The sequence below is a fragment of the Terrapene carolina genome, unplaced genomic scaffold (genome assembly GCF_002925995.2).
Source record: "Terrapene carolina triunguis isolate 2854851 unplaced genomic scaffold, T_m_triunguis-2.0 Scaffold67, whole genome shotgun sequence".
Lineage (NCBI taxonomy): Eukaryota > Metazoa > Chordata > Testudines > Emydidae > Terrapene > Terrapene triunguis.
In genome coordinates this window covers 17,150,761-17,177,424 of record NW_020664418.1, presented here as the reverse complement: position 1 = coordinate 17,177,424, position 26,664 = coordinate 17,150,761, and the positions used below count along the sequence as shown (strand labels likewise).

Sequence of the window (26,664 nt, the reverse complement as noted above, 5' to 3'; positions counted from 1 at the left end):
ACAGAGTTTTGATGCATTTTAAGGAAATAAATACTGTAGCAATTGTTTCTCTTGAAAGAGCAAAATTGTGCAATGTGAACTGCAGGATCTTATGGAAACACAGTCTTTCCCAAGGTGGCATAAGTAAATTCCATTTTAATAATAATCCTGGTGCACTCTGAGGAAAACTGGCAAGTTGTAGAAATAAATAAATTTCTCTGTAAAATGTTTAAACATATTGAAAAAAGAGCCAATATTTCATAAAAAGTAATGAAATTAAAAAAGAAAAGAATGTCTTCTAGAAAATTCCTAACATCATGATAACACAGCAAGCCAAATTCTGCTCTCAGTTCACCAGTGTATATCCAGACTAACTCAACGGACTTCAATGGTATCGCTTTGGATTTACACCAGTGGAACTGGGAGCAGAATCAGGTTCAGCATCTGTGTAAGCATTTTACAGTTTTAAATGAGAGTTAAGGGCTCGCAGCAGCAGAGTGGTTTTGAAAAAGTGGCTGGAGAAATAGCCCAACAGTCCCAAGGACACAGACAAAGATGAATATCCAGAGAAACAGTCTGTCCACTACCATGGCAACATACTTCCAATCTTCAATGACCTGGAAGAAAAAGCCAGTTAAAGATGCATAGCAATTTACCATGTTCATCTCCATCTCTTTTGTTGATGCTCAATATTTGTAGTTTGTATATGAAAATAAGAGAAAACAAATCGTAAGGTTCAGGATCACCACAGGGGTCAGGAAGGAATTTTCCCTCATACAGTCCTGGACAGTTGGTGAATGACACTAGAAATAGTTTACACCCTGCTCTGAAGCATCAGATATTGATCACTACTGAATGCTTGGTGCCAGACTGGATGGACCGTCAGCATAATCCAGTTAAGCTCCTGTGTGTGAATTTTAATTTGCTGATACTATTCATCCCAATTAACAGGAATGAACAATACTTACTGCTTTTAAGAAAAGAATTCTGTAGTTGATCTTGATTCTCAGTATGCAAGTGTTTTAATACATGTTAGCACTGCTGGTTGTACTCAAATCCCTGTCCAGTGTGGATGAGATCCTGGACCCATTGAAGTCACAATGGGAGGTGTGCCATTGACTTTAATGGGGCCAGGATTTTACCCCCTATCCTTACATTCAGTTCTTACACTACAGTGACTGCAGGCATACTAGTGAGTTGTAAAGGGAAAGTGTTAATCTTTTTTTATCACTTTTATTTTTTCCTTTATAATTGACTCTAGTTACACGTGGGAACTCTTCCTCTTAACGACTTTATAGTACTTCCCAATTGACTCCTGCCTTGTACTAGACCATTACATATTTTCCCCCTCAATGCACACATGTACCTCCCATTGCCATTAATGGGTGTTACATGCTTCTGAGAAGAGAATTTACTGTAAGTACATGAACAGTTGTTATCAGACCATGATACTAATGGAAAAAGCAGAGATTAGAATTATGAATCTAGAAAACAATGGTTTGTAGCTAGGCACTTGAAGTTAATGTCAGAGGACCTGTGAACAGAAAGCATTTAATTAATGTTTAACTTACAATACCTTGGATAATTGCTCTTTAGTCTAGGGTGAGGACAGGGAGTTTGTGAATCATAGGACTGGAAGGGACCTTGAGAGGTCATATAGTCCAGTACCCTGCACTCATTTTTTAATATCCAGTACAAGTTCTTTACAAAAGCACAGATAGTATTGAAACACTTTTTCAGCATTGTGAGGCCTATGCTCACATCAAGTCCATTTCAATTTGTTTAAACTTAAGGCTATATTTACAGATATAGCACCTGGTCTTTCTTTTTTCTGTTGACCAGTAATGAGTTCCTTGAAAATGCAAGGAAGTCACCAGTGTGGCTTTATGAGGGACTCCTGCAAGATCTGAGGTTAAAAAGGAGCCAGGCTTTCAGACTACTTAACCTGTATATTAAAAGGAGAGGAGGAAGACAGAGCAGTAATGGAGAACCTAAGGCTAGATTGGGAGTTGGGGAAGAGGAGGGTAGGAAATTTTTCATGGATGCGGGGTGGGTGTTGCGGAAATTCATGGGTTTTCATCTGTGCCTTCTGAGATTTGCTGAATATTATTCAATGGATACTTATATGAACTTTAATGTACTAGCTAGTGGAATGTGTCTCTATGTACCACTACAGGATGGCAGCGGAACTCCTCAAATGTGTGTCATAGGTCTTATACTGCTAATAGCTGATGGAGAGTCTCCTTTTGCTCAAGTGGAAGAAGCCTCAGCTTTTGCAATATGAATATCGTGGTTCTATCCACACTCTTGCCAGAAAGTTCTGAATGGTCTTGGGAGGCAGCATAATGACCACCATGTGTCAACCACCCAAACAGGGTATGGAGAGCTAATGGATAGAGGGCACTTTTAGTCCAAAATAATAGTGTTCCTAGAAAGGGTTTGTGCCAATCTAACTAAATCCATTTCGAAACCCATTTAGTTAAACTACTTTGTGTAGCCCAGCCCTAAGTAACTTACTCTAGCACAGGGGTGGGCAAACTTTTTGGCCTGAGGGCCACATCGGGTTTCCGAAATTGTATGGAGGGCCAGTTAGGGGAGGCTGTGCCTCCCCAAACAGCCAGGTGTGTCCCGGCCCCCGCCCCCATCCAACCCCCCCCCCCTGCTTCTCATCCCCTGACGGCCCCCCTGACTCCTGCCGCATCCAACTCCCTCTGTTCCCTGTCCCCTGACGGCCCCCGGAACTCCTGCCCTGACTGTCCCCCACCACCCCATCCAACCCCCCCCTTCCTGCCCCCCCTCGGGACCCCTGCCCCCATTCAACCTCCCTGTTCCCCGCCCTCTGACCGCCCCGACCCCTATCCACTCCCCTGCCCCTGACCACCCCCCAAACACCCCTGCCCTCTATCCAATCCCCACCTGCTCCCTGCCCCCTTACCGCGCTGCCTGGAGCACTGGTGGCTGGCGGCGCTACAGCCGCACTGCCCAGAGCACAGGACAGGCAGCTGTGCTGCCCGGCTGGAGCCAGCCACGCTGCCACGCAGCACAGAGCACCGGGTCAGGCCGTGGCTCTGCAGCTGCACTGCCCAGCAGGAGCTCGCAGCCCCGCCGCCCAGAGCATTGCCGCAGTGAGCTGAGGTTGCGGGGAAGGGGGAACAGCAGGGAAAGGGCCAGGGTCTAGCCTCCCCGGCCGGGAGCTCAAGGGCCGGGCAGGAGGGTCCCGTGGGCCACATAGTTTGCCCACCTTTGCTCTAGCAGAACCCAGCCATGCTCATGGCTGGCTTACCTGCAGTCCCTTCATTGTGGGCCCAATTATATGGTGTTTCCACTGAACAGGTATTGAATGTTAACCCTCTCCCTGCCACACACTAGCTGGGTTCTCTACACCCGTTACCTTCCTGATGTGAAAACACAGTTTGTTTAACATTAACTCATCTCCATCTCTCTCCGCCCCAAAGCAAGAAATGTGTTCTGTTTGTGGGTCTGAGATTCTTGCCTAGCACACTGCTTTTTAGAACAATATCAGCTTTATCAAATTGTTATTCATAGGAAATTTATAGGAAAAGAAACTTATTACTAAACAGTGATTAACTATGAAAATTATAGCTAGGATCGCTATAAAAATTAACACTAAGGAAGATGGTTGGGTTCTTATTTCCCTTCTGAAGAAGAATACACTTATTTGAGACATCAAAAGAAAGAAAACTGGGGTTTGGAAAGATGGGAATGATTTCTCCTGTTACTTACACTCTGGTCGTTGTCCTCATTTTTCATGTGGTCTGCTATAAAACTGACTCCATCAATTGCTTCTTGGACTTCTGGAGAAAACTTCATTGAAGATCTTAACCTAAAATCTTGATGGCCACTGATGTTATCCGGATTCTCAGTAACTTTCAAATCGTATTTTTTGGCAAAGGCTGTGTTCACAAAGTAGGTGGAGTTTTTGTACAGGTCGGCTGGATCAGTGCATAGATGATCAGATTTATTCTTTCTGCGCTTGCTTAACCTTTGCCATGCAGAGTTATTCTCTGGGCGTTTCATGAACAGAAAAGTTGGAAGTTTCTGAAGGAAAACCACCTTTACCCATGGGGGCATAGTGTGGGTGCTGGGAGATCTGTGATGAACATTCAGTACACAGACACTGGTAACTATTGAGAATGTTACTAATACCATTGTAAACATCAGATACTTCCCAATCAGTGGAACATCCAGTGATGTTGGAGGGACAATTTTGGAGATCAGCAATAAGAACACAGTCAAGGCAAGCAGTACAGATATGCATAAGGTCATCTTTTCACCACAGTCTGAAGGCAAGTAGAACACGAGGATAGCCAATGATGTAATAAGCACACAGGGAATTATAAGATTGATGGTATAAAAAAGAGGTTTCCTTTTAATAATAAAGTCGTATGTCACATCAACATACTTTGGGTCTAAGGGGTTTACAGTCCTTCTTCCTGGAAGTGCTACAATATCCCATTCTCCGCTTGGTGTGAAGTCATCCATGCTTGCCATGGGAGTTTTAAGTACCATATCAATTTCTGTGTGATCATATGTCCAAGAGCGGAACTTCAGTGTGCAGTTTTGTTGATCAAATGGGAAATGCTTCACCTCAATCTTGCAGGCACTCTTGTAGATGGCCGGAGGCAACCAGAAAATGCTTCCATTGTTCTTTACAATCACATTTGTATACAAGGAAACTTCATATGTACCATCCGCACTGAGGAAATGGGAGAAAAAATAAAGAAACGGTGAAGAGACAGAATATGGGTTCAAAATACAGAAAAGTACATTCTCCGCCCCCTCTACTGAATCCAAAAGAGATCCCACTATCTCTGCTAGAATTAAACTTCTGTACCCTTTCAGCAATAAAAGCCAATCCTCAGGTATTTATAACTTGACAATGAAAACTATGTATACATTTTTCAACCCGGGAATTAACACTTTTGCCAATATTTAGACAATGTCATTTATTAATGATAACGTGTATGTCTAGAGCCTGTTTCATCCAATAATCACAAAGTATTTTATAAACAATTAATTACGCATTATTACACCCCATTGGGATGTGTAAAGAGATGTAAAGATAAGATCACCCATCACCAAAATGCAGCCACCTTTGCTTTGGAACAGAGCCATTAACAGCACATGGCAACACTTTTAAACAGTTTTGAGCAGGAAGTGAAGAAGAATGCTGTATTCAGTTGGGAATACAGGGGGAACATAGGCAGAATGAATGCAATTACATGAGTTGTAATTTAGGCAGGATAATTGTGATTAAAGCTCCTGCTCTTACTAAAAGTGCCATGGGATTTTTAGTGCCCACAAATTCTCTTGGTTTTGTGTCTCATCCAAAAGACTAAAACTGTACCAGAAGAGTGTCCTCCATCACCGAGGTGGGTCACTGGTTCAGCGGGAAAAGTGTGCCCTAAGTAATGGTGAACACCACTTCCAGACATACTTTAGTGCTTCTTACAGGTTCCTTGGACTAACAGCTTGATGCCACTTAGCTTATGATATTTGTTAGGGCAGCAATGCAAAATGGCATGACTGCAAATAAATATTCCTGAAAGTATAATCAGTCTGAGATAGGTTTAACGGAAAAGGCTGTTAAAATGATCCCAAGATTATTTTGCTTAAATATGTCATCCACTCAAGCAGCACTATTTCCCAAATACGTATTTGTTAATAAACTTAACGGATCCTGTTATTGAAGGACACCGTGAGACTAGAAAAGAGTAACTATTCATCACTTTATTTCTCTGTAAATTAACAAACAAATTAATAAAACCTTGAGTAGGACTGTCATTTTTAATAAAACTGGGTTAGTCAGTTTTTAAAGTTAGATGAGAGAAAATATAGTAAGAGAGAAATTGTCTGAACTACAGTACTTTTTATATTTTTCCTTTTCATTTTTATTAAAGAAAATAAGGGGGGAAATATATAATTTAGAGGCAATCTATCTTGAGCAAAAAAATCAGATTAAATTCACCACTGATATAAATAGCTCCATTGACTTCAACTGAGTTGCACCTACTTACTGAAGCAGAAATTATATGCCATAATATTTAGAAATAGGCATAAGTAATTATTTACTGTTAAGAAAGCTCCTTGAAGAGGAAAAGAGCCATGTAAGTATTAACATTTTTCTTCTAAGTAAAGTGTGAAACAAATAAACAGCCAAATAAATTCTGTGTGTGTGACTGCACATCAATACTGTGTGTGAGTACTGATGTGCAGAATATATATATAATTATATATATATAAAATTCTCCTAATCCGTTATAGTTTAAAGGTGCCAGTCTGACAACCCCAGAGAATAAAAGTCAACTGAGACCATCAAAGCCATTTCATGTAGGTAATTAACAGCCACCAGAGGCAAGCATGTTTGAATCACTGACAGCTTGGGGCAATTACAACTAGCAACATCGAAGTATAAGGCTCTTTAATCCATTGCCAGTCATCTGGTACTGAGCAACATAGAATCTCTTTGCCTTATTCATTTTATCTCTTCATGCTAGTTCTATCAGCGTGGATCTACAAAGGAACCCAGGTGTGATGCTAAGCATCACAACGCAGAACTTTTAGGTGTCTAGAAAATCACAGAAACAACATTGTGACTCACAAAACCTGAGTTAGGCACCTGGCACCCTATACAATGAATGGGGAGAGAGAGGCTCCTTAGAATACAATCCACAAAAGCCAGCGTGCTAGGTGGGAAGCCACCTATACTAGGCACTGGGAGATGCTGACCAAAGGAGTGTGTCCTCCACCCTGCTCTGCTCTCAGAGATAGGTTCTTAAGTCTGGGCTGCAGGGAGCTGCCTATCTGTTCTAGTGATCCATGAACTGTGAGACATGTTCTGGCATCTAAATTGATTGCAGGGGCTGATCCAATATGTGGGCTCAGGGGCCACCTAATTCCACACAAAAACAGCTGGGAGGATGGAGGAGAAAGACCACCCTTATAACCTTTAGCCCAATGGTTAGGGTAATCACCTGGGATGTGGGAGACAACTGGTTCTAGTTCCCCCTCTTCCTGATGAGAAGGGATTTGAACAGGGATCTACCACCTTTCCTTGGAGAGATTTTTCATTGTGCAGTACACAATATTATTCATTTAAATAATATCCTAAGCTTACTGTAAGCTTATTTTCCCTGCAAAAGAAAAATATTTGGGTTTTTTTCTTGTTAAATCAATAGGATTTTTGTTTCTGTTTAAAATCTTTGCAACATTTTTTGTATCAAGACTTACTTATTGTAAAGCACAATGTCTGGCAGCCAGATGTGCTTAGAAGGGATTCTCAGCTTATTTATGCCTTCATAGTCAGAGGGCTGCCAAGCCAAACGATAGTCAGCCCATTCCTAGAGAAAGAATTGTACAGCAGTGATGTAAGTTATTTTGTGTCAGTCAAGTCATACGGACAACAAGAAAGCAATGTGTTGCGATAGCATCTGCAGGGGATGGTTACCTGGTTTAGCCAGACATTTGTGGTCATGATCTGTTCACGTTCATTCTAAAGAAGGAAAAAACATTTATAAATCTATACTGTACAAAGTTAGTCCTATTATTAGGATTTATTCATTAATCTTTCAGGAATGCCTCAAACTCCTGGCTGCCTAAAACCATTGCATATAATGTAAAATCTGCCTTTTATAACATTAGGAATCTTTCTGTGTCTACTGGTCTATCACTAAAATGCACAATTCTGACTATATTAATAATCACATAAAATATGACATGGTACAGTATTTCATGCAATTATGTAATTCATTATAACTATTAACTAAGATGGACTTGGGTATGTGCAGATTTAAGAATCTGTTTTAAAAACCCAAGAACAAGTAATGGGTAAAGTAATAGTCTTCTGGCAATCTTTTTCTATTCATCAGGCCAATGGAATTGTCATTTTGGATTAGATCACTATTGGGGCTAGTACAGGTGGGGGCTCTCATCCACGCTGAACTGGACGACCTGCACCTAGGAGTATTAAAAGAATTGGCAAGGAGCTCTCTGAACGACTACTGTTGATTTTTAACAAATCTTGGAATACTGAGAAAGTTCCAGAGGACTGGGGAAAAGCTAATGCTGTATCAATATTTGAAAAGGATAAATGGGATGACCTGGATGAGTGCAGGTCAGTTAGCCTGAAAATGATCCTAGACAAAATCATAGAAAGGCGGATATAGAACTCAGTCAGTACAGAATTAATGGATGGTAGCATAATTAATGTCAGTCAACATGATTTTATGGGTAATAGGTCTTGTCAAGAGAACTTGACATAGATTTTTTTGATGAGATTACATGTTTGTTTGATAAAAATAACTGTTGACGTAATATACTTAAAATTCTGCAAGGCATTTGACTTAGTCCCACATGTCATTCTGATAAAAATAAACAGTGATCCTAGCAATATGCAGAATCAATGAGGCCCATATTAAATGGATTAAAAACTGGTTAACTGATAGATTGCCAAAACTAATTGTAAATAGAGAATTATGATTCTGTGGGGATGTTTCTAGTGGGATTTCAGGGGAATCTGTTCTTGGCCCTATGATGATTTGGAAGAAAATATAAAGTCATTGCAGATAAAATTTACAGATGACATAAAAATTAGTGGAGTGGTAAATAAAATGAGGATAGATAAATTATAAAGAAAGATTTCTATAAAGCTGAGATTCCTGAAGCCACACCAGCTTTGATATTACCATAAGAACCAGAAAGATCCCAGCAATAGAACTAAGGCTTATTCTCACTGCAGTTTTGTGTTGATTCAACAATGTAAATAATTCTACCAGTGATCCAAGAGCAGCAGCAGCCTTAATGACACGGATGATGAAAAACAATAAGGCTGAGAGAAGAACAAAGGAGTGTAAAGCAGAGTGACCTGTGACAGTTACTAATGTCTGAGTGAGGCTGGCAGGGAGTGGACACTGTCAAATAGCTGAGACCCCAAATATTGTCCTACATGAAAACAGCGAGAAGTATTCAGATTCTAAATATATTTATATTAAAAATCTATCACGCCATTGAAGATACTCTATTTTCAAACTGTTGAAGGGGTATTCCAAACAATAAACAGTAGTAAACTCCTCCCTCCACTATTCCAAGAGGCTTTGATGTCTTGGGAGACTGGTAATGGGTAATAGACCCTTTCACTACTGGGTTACTGATTTACATCTAGACCAGGTAAATAATGACTGCAAGAAGCTGTTAACATCTGATGGTCACTCAGTGTTCTATCTAAAATTATTACATAAGAATGGCGATATTGGGTCAGACCAATGATCCACCTAGCCCAGTATCCTATCTCTGACAATTGCCAGTACCAAATGCTTCAGAGGGAATGAACAAAACAGAGCAATTTCGAGTAATCCATCCAGTCCCAGCTTCTGCCAGTTGGAAGTTTAGGAACACCCAGAGCATGGGGTGATCTCTGTTTAGGAATACCCAGAGCATCACTGATCATCTTGGCTAATAGTAATTGATGGACCAGTCCGCCATTAACTTATGTAAATCTTTTTTGAACCCAGTTATACTTGGCCTATGCAACATCCCATGGCAATGAGTTCCACAGGTTGAGTGTGTGTTGTGTGAAGAAGTACTTCCTCTTGTTTGTTTTAAACCATAGTTTATTAATTTAATCAGGTGACCTCTAGTTGTTGTATTTATGTGAAGGGGTAAATAACACTTCCCTAGTCACTTTCTCCGTGCCATTCATGATTTTATAGATTGCTATCCTATCCCCCCTTAGTTGTCTCTTTCCTAAGATGAACAATAGTAGTCTTTTTAATCTCTCGTATGGAAGTTGTTCCACACCCTTAATAATTTTTGTTGCCCTTCTCTGCACCTTTTCCAACTCTAATATATCTTTTTAAAGATGGGGTGACCAGAACTGCACAAATTATTCAAGGTGTGATATTTCCCGTTTTATTATCTATCTCTTTCCTAATGGTTCCTAACATTGTTAGCTTTTTTGACTGCTGCCGCACATTGAAGTTTTCAGAGAACGATCTATGATGACTCCAAGATCTCTTTCTTGAGTGGTAACAGCTAAATTAGATCCCATCATTTTGTATGTATAGTTGGGATTATTTTTTCCAATATGCATTACTTTGCATTTATCAACACTGAATGTCATCTGCCATTTTTTTGCCCAGTCAGATTAGTGAGATCCCTTTGCAGACTGCTTTGGACTTAACTGTCAAGTAATTTTGTATCGTCTGAAAATTTTGCCACGCACTGTTCACTCCCTTTTCCAGATCACTTATGAATATGTTGAACAGCACAGGTCCCAGTACAGATCCTTGTGGGACCCTGCTATTTACCTCTTTCCTTTGTGAAAACTGACCATTTATTCCTACCCTTTGTTTCCTATCTTTTAACCAGTTATTGAGCCATGGAAGGACCTTCCCTCTTATCCCATGACTGCTTAGTTTGCTTTAAAATCTTTGGTGAGGGACCTTGTTGAAGGCTTTCTGAAAGTCAAAGTACTCTGTATAGATTAGATCACTCTTGTCTACATGCTTGTTGACTTCCCCAAAGAATTCTGCTAGATTGGTGAGGCATAATTTCCATTTAGTAAAGCCATGTTGACTCTTCCCCAACATATCATGTTTATCTGTGCATGTAATAATTTTTTTCTTTACTGTACTTTCAAACAATTTGCCTGATACCGTAGTTAGGCTTACCAGCCTGTAATTGCCAGGATTGCCTCAGGAGCCTTTTTTAAAAATAGGCATTACATTAACTATCTTCCAGTCATCTGGTATGGAAGCTGATTTAAGTGATAGGTTACATACCACAGTAAGTAGTTCTGTGACTTCATATGTGAGTTCCTTCAGAACTCTCGGGTGAACACCATCTGGTCCTAGCGACTTATTACTATTTAATTTATCAGTTGTTCCAAAATGTCTTGTATTGACACCTCAGTCTGGGACAGTTCCTCAGATTTGTCACCTAAAAAGAATGGCTTAGGTGTGAGGATCTCCCCCACATCCTCTGCTGTGAAGTGGTAGATGGTCTCAGTCCAATTCATGGTGGACACATCACAAAAAGCCAACATAACCGTCACATGTTAAGAGTAACAAGAAGGGTTTCTTCAGGTATGTTAGCAACAAGAAGAAGGTCAAGGAAAGTGTGGGCCCCTTAGTGAATGAGGGAGGCAACTAGTGACAGAGGATGTGGAAAAAGCTAATGTACTCAATGCTTTTTTTGCCTCTGTCTTCACGAACAAGGTCAGCTCCCAGACTGCTGGACTGGGCAGCACAGTATGGGGAGGAGGTGACCAGCCCTCTGTGGAGAAAGAAGTGGTTCAGGACTATTTAGAAAAGCTGGACGAGCACAAGTCCATGTGGCCGGATGCACTGCATTCGAGGGCGCTAACGGAGTTGGCGGATGTGATTGCAGAGCCATTGGCCATTATCTTTGAAAACTCATGGCGATTGGGGGAGGTCCCAGATGACTGAAAAAAGGCTAATGTAGTGCCCATCTTTAAAAAAGGGAAGAAGGAGGATCTGGGGAACTACAGGCCAGTCAGCCTCACCTCAGTCCCTGGAAAAATCATGGAGCAGGTCCTCAAGGAATCAATTCTGAAACACTCAGAGGAGAGGAAAGTGATCAGGAACAGTCAGCATGAATTCACCAAGGGCAAGTCATGGCTGACTAACCTAATTGCCTTCTATGACGAGATAACTGGCTCTGTGGATGAGGGGAAAGCAGTGGATGTGTTATTCCTTGACTTTAGCAAAGCTTTTGATACCGTCTCCCACGGTATTCTTGCCGGCAAGTTAAAGAAGTATGGGCTGGATGAATGGACTATAAGGTGGATAGAAAGCTGGCTAGATCATCGGACTCAACGGGTAGTGATTAATGGCTCCATGTCTAATTGGCAGCTGGTATCAAGCGGAGTGCCCCAAGGAGCAGTCCTGTGGCTGGTTTTGTTCAATATCTTCATTAATGATCTGGAGGATGGTGTGGATTGCACCCTCAGCAAGTTTGCAGATGACACTAAACTGGGAGGAGGAGTAGATACGCTGGAGGGTAGGGATAGGATACAGAGGGACCTAGACAAATTAGAGGATTGGGCCAAAGGAAATCTGATGAGGTTCAACAAGGACAAGTGCAGAGTCCTGCACTTAGGATGGAAGAATCCCATGCACTGCTACAGATTGGGAACCGAGTGGCTAGGCAGCAGTTCTGCAGAAAATAGGGTGACCAGACAGCAAATGTGAAAAATCGGGACGGGGTGGGGGATAATAGGAGCCTATATAAGAAAAAGACCCAAAAATCGAGACTGTCCCTATAAAATTGGGACATCTGGTAACCCTAGCAGGAAAGGACCTAGGGGTTACAGTGGACGAGAAGCTGGATATGAGTCAACGGTGTGCCCTTGTTGCCAAGAAAGCTAACGGCATTTTGGGCTGTAAAAGTAGGAGCATTTCCAGCAGATCGAGGGACGTGATCATTCCCCTCTATTCGACATTGGTGAGGCCTCATCTGGAGTACTGTGTCCAGTTTTGGGCCCCACACTAGAAGAAGGATGTGGAAAAACTGGAAAGAGTCCAGCGGAGGGCAACAAAAATGATTGGGGGCTGGAGCACATGACTTTTGAGGAGAGGCTGAGGGAACTGGGCTTATTTAGTCTGCAGAAGAGAAGAATGATGGGGGATTTGATAGCTGCTTTCAACTACCTGAAAGGGTGTTCTAAAGAGGATGGATCTAGACTGTTCTCAGTGGTACCAGGTGACAGAACAAGGAGTAATGGTCTCAAGTTGCAGTGGGGGAGGTCTAGGTTGGATATTAGGAAACACTATTTCACTAGGAGGGTGGTGAAGCACTGGAATGGGTTACCTAGGGAGGTGGTGGAATCTCCTTCCTTAGAGGTTTTTAAGGTCAGGCTTGACAAAGCCCTGGCTGGGATGATTTAGTCGGGGATTGGTCCTGCTTTGAGCAGGGGGTTGGACTAGATGACCTCCTGATATTCTATGATTCTAATGTGTACCCTGGTAGGAAGTCTCAACAAGATGTCAAAGGCTGAATGGATATGGAGACCTCTCTGGTTTCTTGTCTGTAGAGGTGGTTACTCTAGCTGTGGGAAGAGGCTCATTAGTGGAAGCCTCCCTTGCTGCTTCTTATGCTCTACCCATTCTGTGGATAAACAGAAGTCTCCTCAATTCTGCACCTTTCCCCAGCATTAAATTCACAGGCACATACTCTCTAGAAACAGGTGAGCTACCTGGCAACTAAATTGACCAAATCTCAATGACTCTCTTTTTCGTGTTAGTTGGCTGTAAACACAAAGGGGCCCTTTAAATTAAGTAGCTTGGCATCCAGCATAAAAGCAATTTGGATGGAAGATAAGGACAAAAAGGTAATTAAGCTGTCCTTAGATGTTGCTGCAGACCTGCAGGGCAACAGCAGAAAGTGGAGCTGGAGTGGCTTTTCAGATAAGAGACGCCAGTGAAAAGGGCCAAAAATACAAAGATAAACTAAATAAGTTAAGACTCAATATTGTCCCTTAGCAATATTGCTAACTGCCTTTAAGTTCCCAGCCATTGTCCTGGGTTAGCCTTGTCTCACTAATCTCAATGTCATATTTATCTCTAGAAATTGAGTCTGTGTCTTCAAATTAACAATGTTAGGTAAATAGAATACATATAAGTAATAGCTAGATTATTATTTGTTTTTATTTTCTTTCTTGATCTTCTGTTTATTTTATTGTCTATTCTGCTTGGGACTCAGTTGGATTCAATAAATCCATTCCTTCCTTCATTATTCGTCTGATGCCATACTAGTTGGTCAGTGAGACTCTTGATCTCTCATTTTACAGTAAGATTTATCATAAAGATGCTCTAGATTAAATCATGTGAGGCCCTGTATGGGCCTGGATCCTGGAAGTCCTTTCAGGATAGGAAGCAGGGTTGTAGGGTTGTTGTGTTACTGTGACAAGGTGAGTGGAGGCTATGCATGAGCAATAGTACATTTCAGGCTCCCTGCACTCTACTCCCTATAGGGTATGTCTACAGTGCAAATTAAGGTATAATTGTGGGTAGGTAGGCATACCCAAACTAGATTTAATCTTGATAGCATGGGTAATGATGGCAGTGAAGACTCGATGGCATTGCTGCACATATCTTCCCTCTGTTCGAGTGTGTGGAAGTCTCCCTGGCATGGCTGGGCCTCTAAAGATGGGAGGACTTCTGCTAGGAAATCCCTGAAGGTGGAGCTAATGCTCCTAGAAAGCACCATTAACTCTCTTAGGAAGCATCTGTCCCTATAGAAGAAGTGGCAAATGGCAATGCTGTGCCTAATCAATTCTTGCTGCCATGTGGGAGGAAGGCTCTGGAGGAGCTGGCTAACTGAAATGATGGTCTGGGATCTGTGCACTTACCGTTTACCCTGTTGCTCCTGGGTTCTGTGGGGTTTGCAGACCATGCTTCCCCCTACTCTGTGAGTCTGTACCCTTTATTCCTTGTGGGAGGACCATGGGGACAGTCTGGAAGGGAAATCTCTCAATATGTCCAGATGGAATCTCCCAGCCGAGGGGAACATCGGACCTACAATCCCTTTGTTTATATAACAATATCTGTTGGGTAAGGAATTCCGTATATTCAAGCGCATCCATTCATGCAGCTTCCTGTCACTTCCATCGGTGTCTTTCCCCTTCCTCTCTTATATCAAAATTAGAAATATATGTCACTTTCCAACTTCAGAGTACTTTATAATTAATCACTAGTTCATCATTACAAAAACCATGGCAGGTCACTCCTATCCCATTTTACAGCTCGGGAAACTGAGGCAGAGTTCAAGACATCATCCCTATTTATGGGCCAGATGCTCTTCCCACTGCAGTCAATAACAAAACCTCCATTGCCTTTATTGGTACAGCATCTCACCCCAGAATAGCTCTTAGGCATTGTGTACAAACCCCACCTGGGCAACAAGGGGTTAAGGTCCTACGTTGGACCTAGACAGCCCTACCCTGCCATACCTCTAGGATATGCTCCAACTGGAGGAAGAGTTAAAAGGCTGGGGATCAGTTAATTTGGGGCAGACCAAGGAAGAGAGCAGACTCTCCAGCAGAGAGCAGAAGGAAGGCAGACATTTCTCCCTAAGACAGCTGCCCAAAGGTCCCTCCCTGAGGGAAGGGAGGACCTGCCACAGAGACAGCCTGAGAGGGAAGCATTTCACTCTCCCCCTCATATGAGCTCTGGCCTTTGGTAATTCCCTTAGTTTTTTTGTTTGGGCTACCCCAGCAGGGAAACTAAAGCCCCTTGGACTGAGCTGGCCCAGGAGGGTGGGCCATACCATGGGAGAAGGCAGTTACCACCTGAGAAAGGGAGATACCATGCTGCATGCCACCACCAGAAAGTGCTTTGTGGTGAACTGGCAGCCTTCATGCCGCCTTAGCCCAGACGGTGACTTGGGACAATCGCGGGAGGGTGGGAGGTGGGGAGACAGGAAGTGGCCCAGGGAGGGCAGCCTTAAGCAGCCTCTGCTGTCAGATCACTGATAGCCCTTAAAGGGCCTTAGGTCAGAGCCCAGTGAAGTGGGAGGGCCCGGGCTCCCCTACAAACAACCCCTCTGCAGGTCATGGGCCTTAGCCCTGACTACTAGGTGACACTACCTGACCAACCAACCCCTGAGTGAGGACCATTATAGGCACATATTTAATTTTAAGAATGTGCTTGAACTATTAAGTTAATAGGACTAAAGCTAATGCAAAAGTTAAGCATATATCTAACTGCTGTCCTAAATAGGGATTGGGTAAGTCCTTTCCTAAGTGATTTGGTCTAGACCCCACAGAGATTCAGAGCTCTTGGACAGGAGTTCCTGGCCCTCACTTCTGTGCTCAGACCATACCACATTTTTTCACTGTACACAGCAAAAGATAATTTATCATTATACACATTATGGAGAAGATCCTCATCTGATGTAAATTGGTGTAGCTCTATTGAAGTTGATGGAACTATGCCAGATTGTGTCAGCTAAGGATCTGGCTCTGTATTTTTCAGTATTTTATAGTTGAGGAATAAATAGATCTCCTTTTGCTTGAATAAAGGTTATACTTATACATTCTGAATATTGCCTCAGGGACAAATAGATAATAAAATATATGTATCTGCCCATATCACTTACGATTATATAAACCATATAACAACAGAGAGACAGTCATGCTAATACAGTCTGTCACCTACAGAGTGAGCTACCTCTTCAAAGTTCTGTACAAATAGTAATGAATGAAAAGGCACATCTTATTCAAACTTACCACACTGATTAGCTGTGCCAGGGAAACCTGCAATTCTATAGATACCAACTGCGAGGAGTTGACAGCAGGGCGAATTAACTTATTATACCTGGCAGGGCTCAGTAGGTGGTTCATTAGCTTCTCCTCAGCATCTGCTGCGTCGCTTCCTGTAAAACAGCACAGAACAAGATCCCAGAATGAAGAAGAGATTACATTATGAAGCGAGCATTGCAGCACAGAATCCTCATTCAAATGAAATAAGAAAAGCTCTAGATTTTTGAAAGACTCTAATTGAATGTGAAACAGAAAGATCTGGGTTTATTATGAAAGCCCTTTGGGACAAATTCTGCTCTACTGAAGTCAGCTTTGTTGGACAAGGCATAAATCAAGGCAGAATTTACTCCTTTGCTTTTCATGTTAAAACTGGAAACTGTTTCTTCATCAGTGCAGCACTAAATCAATAGGTACTCTCTGTGGTATGGTGTGAAATAGAAATTGGAAGTCCTTTTTCATGTTTTAGGAAGAGATTTTTGAAGACACAGAAGACAGATCTCCAATCCCATTTGTGACTTGAAAATCTCCCCTTTGACTGTCCTAGCAGATGAAGGGGAGGAATCCCAGGCACATGTATGGTAGGAAAAGAGAGTGCTATGTATAGGGAAGAGTCTGGAGATAAACTGTAGAAAGGTTTTCAAATGATTAAAGAGCACTATATATCTCTGGTTCTAGACTATTTTGCTGAAGTATAGCAGAACCAAAAGCACTATCCTAGACTTGGGCCTTTGGACACTTGGAAACAAAAACTGAGCTATGGATTAGCCATAGTATTAACACTTTAAAATTCTAGGTGACCAATTATTTAAGTGACTGTAAAATATAACATCCTAGGGATTCCAGGTTATCAAGCAACCCAGAACATTTTCTATTAGTTGACGTAGTCTAAGGCACAACTCCAGAGATAATAAAATCTGTTATTAGGCTCTTGCTTATGTTCTCCAAGCTCCCAGTGTTGTCCTCTGCAAACTACTGTTGACAACATAATAGATTAAGAGGCAAATTCTGCTTTTAGTTACACAAGTGTAAATCTGGAGAAATTCCATTGACTTCAGTGGTATAACTCTGAGCAGAATTTGGACCTAAAAGATCAACACTTTTGCTGTTCTAGACCCCAGCAGCTTCCCATAGGGATACACATCCTCTACAGGAAGCAGGCAATTTATATAAGGGCTAGATTCTTTTCCTAGTTACAATGGTAAATGTAGAGTAACTCTGTTGAACTGGTGTGACTCCACTGACTGACGTAAATGGAGTTACTTTCTAATTTATACTGGTGTGAATGAAATATCAGTAATGTAAATATCTTCTCCCCTTCCAAATAAGCAAGTAACTCTATCCCCAAAAAAATCTGGGGAGAGGGGGAGATAATCTGACCCTGAGTAATATTTCTCCCACTTACTCCCTCTTCACCCCCATTCCCAATATTCCTAAAAACATTGTCATTGCAAAGCAGTTATGTGCAGTAAAAACCATTAAGCATTACAAATATTTCACATTTATAATACATTAGGGTAGCATGTTCAATACACAGTAGCATGTCAGTAAAACCCAAAGAGGACCAGACATCAGAAAGCTTGTATCCAATAATCTTCTAAGTGGTTGAGTTGCTTATATCTGAAGAGTTGCTTAATTTGACCTAGAATTGGGCTAAAATCTCTTGAGAACAGGCTTTCTCTTGAGAATCCTGGTACGTTTGGATTATACCGAGGTTAGAAATGCTACAAGAAGAGCCTTTCAGCATTTCTGCTTCTGATTTAAATGAGGAAAATGTAGGATATAGTCAACCAAACACTTTCACATCTAAGAGCAGGATCTATTAAAGCTTTCAGGAGAGGTTGAGGTGAATATTAGCGTTGCTCATTCCCTTAAGAACCAGCATCTAGCAAGGCATTGATAACGTAGCAAATGTACACAATGCATGACAGAAATGTATACCATCTCTCTCTGCAAATATGTCCATGGTGCACAGTGACTAGCTTAACCTCACACCTTTAATTAGTTTACTGATGTTTCCATGGGAGAAGATGTGATATAGAACAAGCAGTGATCAGTGCCTGTGTTTGAAAAGATGAAGCTAAGCAAAACGCAAAGTATTCGCTTTGCATATTTTCCACTGTGAAAAGAGAGAGATTTGTGAAATTTTACAAAAGCAAAAACTGCAGAAATGTCAACATCCTATGCTCACAACATTCTTTTTGCCAGTTAAAAAAAAAAATTATTCAGATCCAACCTGATTAGCATTGACCCAAAGAGGAAAAATCTCTGGTAAGCCATGAGTCTTCTAGGGCAGTGTTTTTTCCATGCCTCAGATCCTACTTTGCCAGTCTGGTGGGTCACTGACACCCAAATGGGGTTGGTAGAGTGGTGTATGATGTCTTTTCAGCCAGCGGACTGCCTAAGATGACATTGCAGTCTCAAACATTGGAATTCCCAACAGTCAATGGTGTTGACAGCAACAAGGTGTTTCATACAGGCACCACATTTTTCACTCTCTAAAAATCCAGTGAAAAGTTGGTGCCTTCATCAAGTAGGATTTTTTTTCCACAGAACCCTAAGAAAAAGAAATTATACCTCCTTTGGTGATTTGTGTAGCCTCTGGTGATTTGAAGGTGTAATAGCTATAAAAAGACAAGATGCCAAATTATCTTCACATTTATGTTGTTGCCACCACATTGAGGATGTACCATTGCAAGTGAGAGGACAGTTTGGCTCATGGGACATGTGGGTATGTAAGTTAGGGCTCACATATGGGCCATGGATTTGACACAGTAGTCACTACAATCGGGTGATGGGGCGTTCAAGAGCCAACTTAAGTATCCCATATGCAGTGTTTTAACAATGTGGACAATTTATTAATTTTTATATTGGGCTCACAGTATGCCTGAACTAGGAATTCCATATAAGAACACTTTTGAACATGTCCATTTGGTTAGGAGAACCACGTTAGACCTGAATTCAAGGCAGATGCAATATACTGCATAGGATCTTCAAGATCATTGAAAAAAAGTGGAGATTTCCCCTACCCTTTAGAAAAAGCTCTGCTTGTCATTTAACATCTTGCTTACTTTATGAACTAGAAGTGCCGCTTTGAGATGATGTCTGTTGCAATGACCACTCAGTGTGTGTTCTGTAGCTCTCCAGCTCTGAAAATACTGTCATAACAAGAGACAACCATGTGATCAGTTACCAAATGTGATCAAAATAATTCAGACTGAATTGCTCAGGTCAAGAACTTCCAGACAAGTAGCAGCCAGGTGGGAAAAGATTTTTATTTACTGTTGAGTTATTATTCTGTATGTCATGGTATCCATTTCTACAGAAATGTATAGGATAAGAGTAACAGTCATTCAAAATGTTTCACAAGACCTCATTATCTAATGCAGATGGTAAAAAGATGAGTTAGCAGTTCATTCCTGTGTCTGTCTCTTTAGTCTCAGTCACAGCAGCAACAGTAACAAATGCAAGCCCTATACTATTTCACCAAAATGGAAAATTGAAAACATACATCAAAATCGTTAGCATGCTGCCCTTTCATCCGTTACTCCAGTGCATGCTGGGACAGCTTCAAATGGGTAGGGAAAAGGTGTGACTTGTTCTCATACAGAAGAGCCTTGATGTTCCCCTGCTGTTCTTAAGGAACTCAGATTATAACATGCAATAGTAAAGCTGTTTTTTCTTGTTCATTACTATTAATGAACTATTACATATAACATCACCTCTTTGGCAACAAACCACAATTCTCTCCTTTCTTCTTGTGGAAGTGATGGGCCGGTACCACTGGTGTTTCTCTTCCCTAGGGCTGAGTTACATATTCTGGCAATTGACTGCTCTCTGGGTAGACACAGAATAATAAAGTTAATGAAGAAGATGATGATGATCATACCTAGCCTTTCTACAGCACGTTTCAGTTGAGTGAAACTCCCATTGATTTCAGTGAGAATTGCACTGAAATGACACACTCAAGGTCAAAGAGTGAGTCAGTAACAGAACAAAAGCCAACATACTATCTGGAATTAGGCGCATGATCCTTGACACTCCTTCCACCCACTCTTACCCATGTCAACTCTAACCCCTAGCTCATGCTCCAGCTTGGGAATGGTACAGAAAAGTATCATTTTCTTCTTTTGAATGTCAAAAAGTTTGTTCAGTTTGCCTCCTTTCCTCATTATTAATAGCTGCCTGTTCCTAGCTGCTGATATTCACAAAGCCCTGCAGTGAAAAATTCCACCAAGTTTATTGTACTGTGATTAATTTCACTGCTGGGATGCTTTTAGGGTAATTTTTCTGTTATGCAAATATTGTGTTTGGTGTTTTTTCTAATGTTATGGACATGAAAGGCCAGATTGTGCCCTTCAGTAAGGCCCCTGATCTTCTCTGACACTACAACAGAGCTGTAAAGCTGCACTAAACTGGCAGCTGAAATTTCTCTGAAATAGAAGAGTCCTCGGCTGGTGTAACTGCCTTTCTTCCTCCCCCCCCCCCCCCGACTGTCAGCTGGTGTATGGGGTGGGCTGAGAATATGTGGCTAGAGTGCCGATTCTCCAGTGATCCCCAGCCAGTGTAATTTAGACTGCTCTAAGCTACACCAGGGCCAGACTGGTCCCTAGCTGTCCTAGCAATTGGTAAGCACAAAAGTGGCTTTAAGCCACCTTGCTCCCTCTCCTCATCCTCTGCTCTGGAGCTGCTGAGGATCTAACCCAAAGAATATAGCATTCTCTACTACCTTATGCCTAGAATTGCCACTCAGTGAGCTTTTGTAATGAGACAGAAAACCAACTGTGTTACTACAAGTTCAGAAAGGGAAGCTCTTTCAGTGACACCATTCAGATTTCTCCACCCTGAGACTCATTTGAGAGTCACAAAGCACTTAGGTAGCTTTTCTTTTTTTATATTCTATGAAGTTGGTGAAAATCAGTTCAAATACATCAGTGGGAGTTAAGTGCATATTTAAACTAAGCATGCATTTGAGTGTTTTGCTGAATCAGCATCTCAATCCTGACCTACAGCACCCTTGCTGCCTCTGTCCAGGGCCTCTCTTAATCAAAGACTGTCAATTGTGTGGTGGATACATGGTAGGAGAAGACTGCCACATTTATTTTGAACAGTCATGGCTTGAATACAGGGCTCTATTCCTGAAATACACTAACCTACCGATGCTAACGTGTATTGGCATCAGCCATAAAGACTGTGGGCTTTTGGTCCATCAGAAGCAGCAGGGCAGCATGGATAGATTATAATGAGGCTGTTCTATTTCCGATGAATCCAAGCAACTCTAATATGTTACAGTGGAGGCTGTCTCTTTGTGCCAGATGACCTTCTCCCGTTGACGTTAGTGGTGCAGGATTGCACCAGAATACTGTACAAAGTGGATGTTTTATGTTGCAACTTTTGTTATTTTCTCATATGCTCCAGAAAGAGAATTGTAATGTCCACATTTGAAATCACTATTCAGATATAACACTCCTGATCACTTCCTTCTCACAAGCCTTTCTGTGAGCATTGATTTTAGACAATCTTCAGTTAGAATATCTTGAAACCTGTGTTTTCTTTCTCCCATGTGGGGGATCTCATAGAATCATAGAATCATATAGAATCATAGAATCATAGAATATCAGGGTTGGAAGGGACCTCAGGAGGTCATCTAGTCCAACCCCCTGCTCAAAGCAGGACCAATTCCCAACTACTTAATCTACTTAATAATGGTTCTTATGTGATGAACCACCAGAAAAAATAAGTAACTGTAGCTCTGCACATCAGAACAGACTCCACAAAAATGTTCCAAACTATTTGAAAAGTTTTTCAGACCAATGCTTCTGGGTGGCTGTTTTTGTTCTGTTTTCAGTCAAAAACCATTGTACCATATGAGATTTTAATAGCATATTCATACTAGCTGTGGCATTTCTAAATCCAAATCTGTCTCATCAAAGGCCTAACAAGGTAGAATTGTGCTGATCCATGCTGAACTCTGGGCTTGCTTTCTTTTCTTTTCTATTATATCTTCTCACTAATGTAGAGTAAAAATATCTATATAGTGAAGAAACTGAGAAATACTACAGACCCAGTGATTAATTTTAATTGTGTGTTTATTAGAGGTGATGTCTTGAGGTGGTTGAAAAGAGTATCTCTGTTTAAACACAAAGATAATGTTTTAAAATCAGTGAGGTAACTTCGATGTATAAATAGTCTCAGCAACAAACCCAGTGCTCTAGCTTCTTTGCATAAGAAAGCCAGATAGAAATGGAGTGCCGTTTGGTATGAATTAAATGGAGCTGAGTAACCTCAGCTAACAAATTTCAGTGCTTATATCTTTGTTAATTCATGATATTAGTGTTTACACCCGTCTGAGATTATTCTAGCAAATGAGTTTACTCCCTGCAATATCTGCTCGAATGGCCAATGGTAAATGAATACTGCAGAATATTTGCAGAAGGTGAATTTTGAATTTGTGTTCATGAGTATTCTCCATTGGAAATCTGATTCTAAACCTCATCTGCTTCCAAGTAGGAAATCAAAACATCCCATGGGACTTGAGTCCAATCAGAACAGCTCATATTTGGAATATCAAATATTTGCAATGAATTGTTCACAAATAAGTTACAGGCTAAGAATTATTTTGAGAAATTCTTATGCAAATATTTTCAAATAATGAGTATGTTTAAGAAACTATCAACTGCTCCTGGGCAAGTCACAAGCAAGTAACAAGAAGGAACTTTTTGAATACATGATTCTTATGAATTATCCGTTCACGTCTAGCTTTAAATGACAATTCATCATCATTCAGATTCACAGATAGGATGCCACTAGATGTCACCAGTGCATTGACTTAAAGATTCCAGGATCAAACTATGTCTGCAAATAGTGTCTAAAAATTATTTTTGTTCCTGAGCTGTTTTTATAATCTACTTTCTGTTTGCCAAACTACATATTAATTAGATGGCGCCTAATGAAAACAAAGTAGCCAAGTGGACAAGGTCCTATATATTTCACAATGTCCGTGGCAATGTATTTCAAACCTTGGTTTTTTTAAGTGCTTCTTTCCTTGACAAAATGTTTTCCAAATGGCAGTAACCAACAAAAATGTTGCATTTGAGTAGACAGATGCTTTTGGACAAACGATTGTAACAAGAATAATCAAGTAGCTCTAATTAGGAGGTGGACATATTTTTTTCACATACTGAAAACAGAAATGGGAAAAACAGCTAGGGCCAGATCCTCAACTGGTGTAAATTGTCATAACAGCAGTGGACACGCAACAGTACAATGAAAGAAAACCCAAACTGGTATGTAATTTACAATATACCTTTCAGCTGCAACGTTTTTTCCCACAGCTCATTTGCTACGACAAATTCCTTCCATGATATTTTGCATTTCGTACTAAAAGAAACAAAATCATACATTTTATTAAAGCATCAGTGTAAAGTTTCTCTTTTACACAATCTAGTAATTAATAATGCAAAATTAGATTGAAATAGCTACTCACCACCTTCAACAGCTGATCACTTTGAGAACATGACAACAAACATGTCAGATCGATTTCCACAGAATGAAGTAAGGAGTAAAGTTGGCAGCTACAGTTGAGTGCCCTGTGAACACCTTCTAAACTGCAAAACTAAACATAAATCACATTTCCTTTGTTTTCCTGACTTTTAAGACCTTTTAACAAATGTTGAGTCGTGTTTAGAAATGGCATGTTGTTCCACGTGTAGAGTAACTTCTTTTGTTTTTCTTGCCTTCCCCCTGCAAAATGACTAAATGGACCATGGTAACTTGCCAGATTCTCTCCTACTGTCAGGGAAGAGAAATAAGAATGTTCCATTGTCTCCTCATACATTATTTACTGACATTGTTATTACGTCTCAAAATATTCTATGTAAAATTATTTATTTATGTAAAAGCCATTGCTGTTGCAATATGCTGAATTCTAGTGTGGTATAGTATTAATGCTGGTTGTTCCAATACAGAGTAGCATCTAATGGAGCCTCGTTTTAAAGTTTGTTTTAATTTCCAATAAAAAATTAATGCAAAGCAATAGCAAACATTTACAGGGATCAAAGCTTGTCTTAATTTCTTTTTTTGTTAAATCTAAACTGGGCCTCTTCAAATATTATGTTTCAAAACAGATTTTTTTTTAAACTACATTTTATGAATAAAGTAAGAAAATGCTGGGTGCAGAAATAACAATGATCATAAGGGAAGGTTAGTCATTTGGGAAGCAGACTTTCATATCTACCACCACCACTAAACTAATGCTCTTGCCTGATTTTTGTGTATGTCTGTGTGTTGGCTAAATTCTGTATATAAAAATATTGGTAGGCTATAGTAAATGTTCTTAATATAAGATTGAACGTGTTAACATATATTTACATAAACTTAATTGAAACAGTATTTAAATACTATTAATCAAGTACTTTGGGGAAAAAACTAATCAGAAAGCATAAGGAAATATTTGCCTTGTAATTGTAGAATCAGGTGTGGGATACATTATTTTAAGCCACGCATCTCTCCTTACTATTCGCAGTCACTCTAAACACATCCCCATCACTATCACAGATGATCCAGGCAGCATCTACAGGAATATTCTTCCGTGATCATAGTTTCCTACTGACTTTGGCTTTTATTGAGTTATGTTAAATCCAGGTTACCATTGCTACACCCTGGTTTCATTAATACCACACAAGATAAAAACAGCACTAAAATAACAGATTTAATGCATCTTTCTAAAGACTGTAAACTATCCCCCTGGAAGTTAGAGACATTCTGAAATCAATAACCCCATTGCTCCCTCCTCTTCCCTGAATGTCACAATTGTTCTACAAACTCTATCCAAAAAGACACTCACCGTTAAAAGAAAAAGAAACCACTACAAAGAGAAAGAACCTGTGTGTATTCCTCATGGCAATAACAAGAGGATGTGAATTACTATTCTTCAGTCGAGACTGCTGAGGATAGGCGCAGCTGTCCGTGTTGCACAGGCATGAGAGATAAAAGCAAACCTGAGCCTTGGCGATATTAAATTGCTGGAAAGAGACAGACAGTAGGACCCAGCAGATCTGATCTGCAAAGTGGAGTTTTCATGAGCATGGGGATCCCTCCCCCTTTGCAGTTGTTTAAAGAACCAGAGCAAGAGTAAAAGCATGTGAAAAGAAGAAACATAATGTGCTAATATGAAATAAGCAAGAGGGGAGTATAAAAGTCAGTAAATAAACAAGGTCTGTAATATATAAGAGCAAGAATTATGCATTTGTCTAACATTTAAATGGCTTTCTCATTAGTGGATGCATTGGAGCTGGCAGGGATGGCTGGCTGGGAAAGAGCTAGCGATAACTGTTTGTGTTCCAGAAGCCCAGCTAATGAAACTCACATAAGTGAATTATGGTCCAAATATTAGGATCACTTTTTGTATTAGTGGAAAGGTTGGTGGTGGATGAACAAATTTTCCACTATTTCCTCTCCAAAACCCAGTCTGTATGTGGTCTGTTTTCAGCTAGATCTCTGAAAGCCCAAGGAAGTTGCAGGAGGAGCATGGTGAATTCATTGTGATTAACATTAATAGGATTTTAAAAGGGAGGCTAAATCAGCCCAGTGAGAAATAATAGTACCAATAATAAAGACACTGTTGAGAGGTAGTAGGGGAAGTCAGAGAACTCTGTGCCTGTCATTGTTACTGTTTGGAGAGTTCACATCCGGTAACAGTATATGAAGGGTAGAAAATGTTATGTATTGTGGGATATACAGTGAAGAGTCATGAATCAGGGAGTGGGGGAAGGAGCGCTCGCCTACCCTTTAAGGACAGAGAGAATGAATGATAGATTATCGCTCTCTAATTAGTGCCCAGAAGGCCAAATGTATTGCCCAATCACTGTGCCTCTTAATCTATTTTAATTGCTAAACTTCTTACATGTTTAGAAGGTAACTCTGTGCACAGTCTGATTTTTACTGTCTTCTTTATTGATATCTTAGGGTATGTCTACACTACAGGATTAATCCGAATTTAGATAATTCGAATTTGGGAAACAGGTTGTATAAATTCGATTGTGCGCGGCCACACTAAGCACCTTAATTCGGTTTTTAACCACATTAATTCGGTGGTGTGCGGCCACACTACCCCATTAACTTAAACACAGTAATTCGGTGGTGTGCGTCCACACTAACCCTAATTCGAATTAACAAAATCGATTTAGGCTCTACTCCGTTCGTCGAGGTGGAGTACAGAAATCGATTTAAAGGGCCCTTTAATTCGAATTAACTGGCTCTGTAGTGTGGACGGGTGAAGGGTTAATTCGGATTAACGCTGCTAAATCCGAATTAATCCCGTAGTGTAGACCAGGCCTTGAAGTTTGTATAAGGAGCTTTGAGGATAAAAAGCTCTATGTATGTACCAA

General features: G+C 40.6%; 1 protein-coding gene across 1 annotated transcript; it reads right to left on the bottom strand.

Moving 5' to 3' along the window:
- Window positions 1-455: 455 nt before the first annotated feature.
- On the bottom strand, window positions 456-25,176 carry CHRNB4 (cholinergic receptor nicotinic beta 4 subunit). The gene is made up of 6 exons (XM_024218839.2): window positions 25,122-25,176; window positions 16,247-16,392; window positions 7,448-7,492; window positions 7,231-7,340; window positions 3,724-4,696; window positions 456-596 (listed from the first exon to the last, which is right to left on the bottom strand). Exons 1-6 carry the CDS (start codon window positions 25,174-25,176, stop codon window positions 456-458), a joined length of 1,470 nt encoding a protein of 489 aa, XP_024074607.1.
- Window positions 25,177-26,664: the final 1,488 nt, after the last annotated feature.